The 4,376-nt window shown below is 37.4% G+C and overlaps 1 protein-coding gene across 6 annotated transcripts in view; it reads left to right on the top strand.

The window, feature by feature from the left end:
* The window catches only part of LOC103138111 (uncharacterized), a 29,383-nt gene that overhangs the window by 15,553 nt on the left and 9,454 nt on the right, over positions 1–4,376 (top strand). For 5 of the 6 annotated variants that reach the window (XM_016671535.1, XM_016671534.1, XM_016671538.1 and 2 more), the window contains exons 15-20: positions 665–757; positions 1,505–1,616; positions 1,795–1,958; positions 2,071–2,323; positions 2,984–3,108; positions 3,246–3,396. In XM_016671535.1, coding sequence (XP_016527021.1) covers positions 665–757; positions 1,505–1,616; positions 1,795–1,958; positions 2,071–2,323; positions 2,984–3,108; positions 3,246–3,396 — 898 coding nt within the window. The remainder of the gene's footprint in view (positions 1–664; positions 758–1,504; positions 1,617–1,794; positions 1,959–2,070; positions 2,324–2,983; positions 3,109–3,245; positions 3,397–4,376) is intronic. The other variant, XM_016671533.1, reaches the window with a different exon arrangement.

Genomic DNA, 4,376 nt, shown 5'->3' with positions numbered 1-4,376 from the left:
TCTGGTGCCCCCCAATAATGCCTGATTTTTTTAACATTCTGTTTATGTCTGACGGTGTTGACAAAAACGTGGGACAAATTTCGCTGGAGCTGGAAAATATATAAAAATGATTTTTAATTAAATTTATTGTTACTTTTATAATTATTTATATAAATACTTATACTTGATTGTCATAATATACTATCTTAGTATTTCTTTAATTGTTTTAAACGATTATAATGTGTTGAGTTCTGCTCCGGGACAAGGAATTTTACAGGCATCATCAACCTACTACAATGTTTAAAATAAATAAAAATATTCAGCAAACACCAGGAAAATATACATTGTTGTGCTCACATGACCCAGATTAGTCAGATATTTGAAAAAAATTATATTTTGTGTATATTTTATTCAAATTTTGTGCTTTATCCATAGGACCTGTTATGTCCCTATTCTCAAGAATCACTGATTATTATTATATTGTTGTTGTTATTTGTTTTATTCATTAATTTTTTGTCTAATATATGTGTATATATATTTAGATAGGTAGATATAGAGATAGATATAGATAAACACACCATCACGAACCACACTCCATACCAGTAAGTGGCGGTAATGCTAGTAACAGTTTGTTGCCAACCGCCAGTAAAACCAAGAACAAGAAGAAACTGAGGACACTTGGTTCAACATGGCAACCAGGTGGGGAATCTGCAGCGCAGGGAAGATCAGTCATGACTTCACTGTGGCTCTGAAAACTCTTCCTGCAGAAGACCATCAGGTGGGTTTGTTAAGCTGCAGGGAAAATCAAACACTGTCTTTCGGTGCAAAGCATTATGTCGGGAGTTGTTATGGCAGACAGACGGGATTTCTACGAGTTATTCTCTAAGTAAAAGTTCTGTTAAAAATCTGTTTTTGCTTCCCAGCTGAGCGGACAGGTTTAAAATGTGCATGCAGTAGATTTTAGCGAGTTGTGTACAAAGTTGCAAATTGCAGGCCGTGGTCGACATTTAATTTTACAAACAGTAGAAGCTCTTAACCTCCCAGCCAGCATACCTAGGTGGGCTCCATATGGGGAAAAGGAGGACAGACAATATGGGTCCCAAAAGGGTTTGTCAGCAGTTTCCATGGTGGCCCGACATGGGTTTGGCCATAAAAGGAAGTCTAGATGTTTCTCCATTAAAAAATAAAAATAAAAATCCACTTCAAAAATCATTTTATGGATGAGGATTGCAACAAGCTTTTTAGGGGATACTGTAAAAAAACGTGCAGTGCATCACTGCATATTTATGCCCCATGTTGTGTTAGTAATATAGGCATTTTCAACAAAATAGATCAACATTTATTGTTGTAACATGATAAATTGTGATAGAGGTCAATGTGCTGTAAAAGGAACAAAAGAACATTTAGTTAGAAAATATTGTCCGTCATGTCAAAATGCCACAGATTTCAATGGAGTTTAATACTTTAACAATGTGTACTGAGATCCTCAGGAAGGTGGTTGTACTGTAACTGACTGTATTTGCAGGTTGTGGCTGTTGCAGCTCGTAAATTGGAAAATGCTCAGGAGTTTGCCAATAAACACAGCATCTCTCGAGTTTATGGCAGCTATGAGGAGCTGGCCAGAGATCCAGACATAGGTCAGTATCCATTTGCCAGAGGTTTTTCAGTTTATTTTTAATTTTCAAACTTTACAATACCTCCTGCTCTATATTAAGTGTTTTCTTTATCCAGTTTTAATTTTCTCAATATTTCATACTGTTATTTCTGAAAAAGATTGAAGAGTATCATTCAGTGTTATGTTTGACTTGTGTGCAGATGTTGTGTATGTTGGAGTCATCCACCCATACCATCTGAGCGCCTGTAAACTTTTCATAAATGCTAAAAAGAATGTTCTGTGTGAGAAGCCGCTGGCCATGAATGCTAAGGAAGTGAAAGAGATTCTGGACTCTGCCAAAAAGAACGACGTCTTCCTCATGGAGGTAAGCCTGTAGCAAACCAGGAAGAAAAATATTATTTCTCTGAATACAGTTTACTATTACACACTTGAAGACCTTCAAAGGTTAAACAGTTTAAAACATGTTTTCTCTCCAGGCTGTGTGGACCCGTTTTTTCCCAGCCTCTGTGCAGATCAGAAATCTGCTGGCTCAGGGGGAGATAGGAGAGGTGAAGATGGTCCGTGCCGACTTTTGTGTGCCGCTGTTGCACGTGCCAAGATCGGTTCAGAAGGACCTTGGTGGAGGAGCATTACTAGATCTTGGTATCTATTGCCTTCAATTCATAAGTATGGTGTACAACGGAGAGAAGCCGGAGAGTATCCAAGCCAGCGGGATCTGCCTGGAGACGGGTAAGGAGTTAACAGGATGAGGCATTCATGTAACCTTGGAGGCTGTGCCAAATCAGTGACATTATGTGAGATACTTTATACTCAAGTGAGTTAACATTTTTATAATTGTGTGTTGATTCCTCCTTGGATGAATATTGAAAAGAAAAGCTGCTTACTTTTTAAAATTTTGACTTGAGACTCACTGATCAACTTGTCAAGTATTGAAATCAGAAAATGTTTACTTGTCTGTGGTTTGATTGGTCAAATTCTAAAACATGCGTTTCCCCCTGTTTGTTAAATGTTTCAAAAGTAAGAACCAAACAACCATTTTTGGTAGGAGTTTGATTTTAATAGGAAAAGTCGGATTGATGCATCTTCAGCTTTCACACAAACCTTGAGCTGTCAATAAACTTTTTTTTGAGAATGTAGATTAACCATCATAAATTAAAATGAATAAGTACATCAAGTCAGACTTAGAAAATTGATCATTTCATACCTTACAAATCTGATGTAACAGAATTGTAATCTAATTAGAATGTTCCCAATACTATGTTCACCTCCTGATAGGTCTTGTAGAAACTCTAAATTAGCTTATAACTTTTTTATTTTCAGCTTTTGCGGCTGTATTTTGAGAATTGACATATTTTCTCTAAACTGTGTTGTATATTCACATCCCTGTAGGAGTGGACGAGAGTGTTGCTGTCATTCTTCAGTATTCTAAAAACAGAATGGCGACATTCACCTGCTCTGCTGGGGTCCAGCTTCACAGTGAAGCCTTTATTGCTGGGACAAAAGGCAAAATCCAGGTAGGTTACCAAGGATGGCATGACAACAACTCAAAAAGACCATTGAGTATGTTTAGTCGTTCGAGTGTTTTTATGTAGAAGAAATTAGAAGTATCTTCAAACTCTGGTTTGACTTTAATCTGATCCACATGCTCCAGGTACCTTCACCGATGTGGTGCCCCACCTCACTGGTTGTTAATGAGAAGGTGACCCAATATCCGGTACCTGAACCCTCCTTGCCTCTCAACTTTACCAACAGCACAGGGATGCGTTACGAAGCAGAGGAGGTCCGCCAATGTCTGCTCAAGGGTAATGAGACATCAGCATTTTGCCTTCTGTAGGTCTGGTACCATTAGCTGCAGAACCTCTAAGATTCCAGAACCATCACAGAAGATGATGTTGTGCTTGAACCTACTGTTTCTGTGTAATCAAAACAGAGTTGTGATTTGTGGGGATGGCTTCTGTCCAAACTGTTTCATAAACGCAAGCAGACAAGATTCAGCAGAGTTAAATCACTGTTCAATATTGTGGTGGCTATACAGACACCCTGTGTATCGTACATAAATAGAAACATAATTTATAATGGAAATACTTAATATTTTACAGTGGTTTGGAAGATCTACCAGTCAATTATCGATCAGCATTTTTAAAAAATAAAATATTAGAGCATGTTTCACCACTTCACCTTGTAAAACAATTTTATGCGTAGTTAGATATAAAGTGTCCCAGAATACGTAAGGCATGTTACTTGGGTTGCTAACAATTGTTGCAACCCAGAGAGCTTTTGGCGATATTCTGAACTCTTAGTATTTGTGATGTTTGTGACCCAAGCTGACCACAAATGGCTAAAATCCACTAATTTCTGCTCCCCTCCAAAAGCAAGTATAATTACTGCCTATTTTAACTGTTCAAACACCAAATATATCTGTATAGAAACCGTCTTAATACTTGTGCTGAAGCTAACATCTACAGTCGTCTTTATTTTTGTTGGGTGTGAACAGCTCCAAGAATAATCAATGAGTTTCCTGGATTAACTGCTTTGTAAACACCAACTAATGGCATCAAGTAGCTCTGCTAATATTTATTGATAAACATTAGAGAAAAAAGCAAAAATAACATATGTGATAATATTGCCAGTTTTTTAATGGAGTCGATAAATCTAAATTTTTATCATGAAACATTCTTCATGATAAATGATAAACAATACCACAGGGTTCACCAACTCCGGTCCTCAAGGGCTACCATCCTGCAACTTTTAGATTCACCTCTGCTCCAAAATGTCTGAATTC

The sequence above is a fragment of the Poecilia formosa genome, unplaced genomic scaffold (genome assembly GCF_000485575.1).
Source record: "Poecilia formosa unplaced genomic scaffold, Poecilia_formosa-5.1.2 Scaffold46, whole genome shotgun sequence".
Lineage (NCBI taxonomy): Eukaryota > Metazoa > Chordata > Actinopteri > Cyprinodontiformes > Poeciliidae > Poecilia > Poecilia formosa.
Note: the sequence above shows the minus strand (reverse complement) of the source record. Positions and strands in the feature narration are given on the sequence as shown.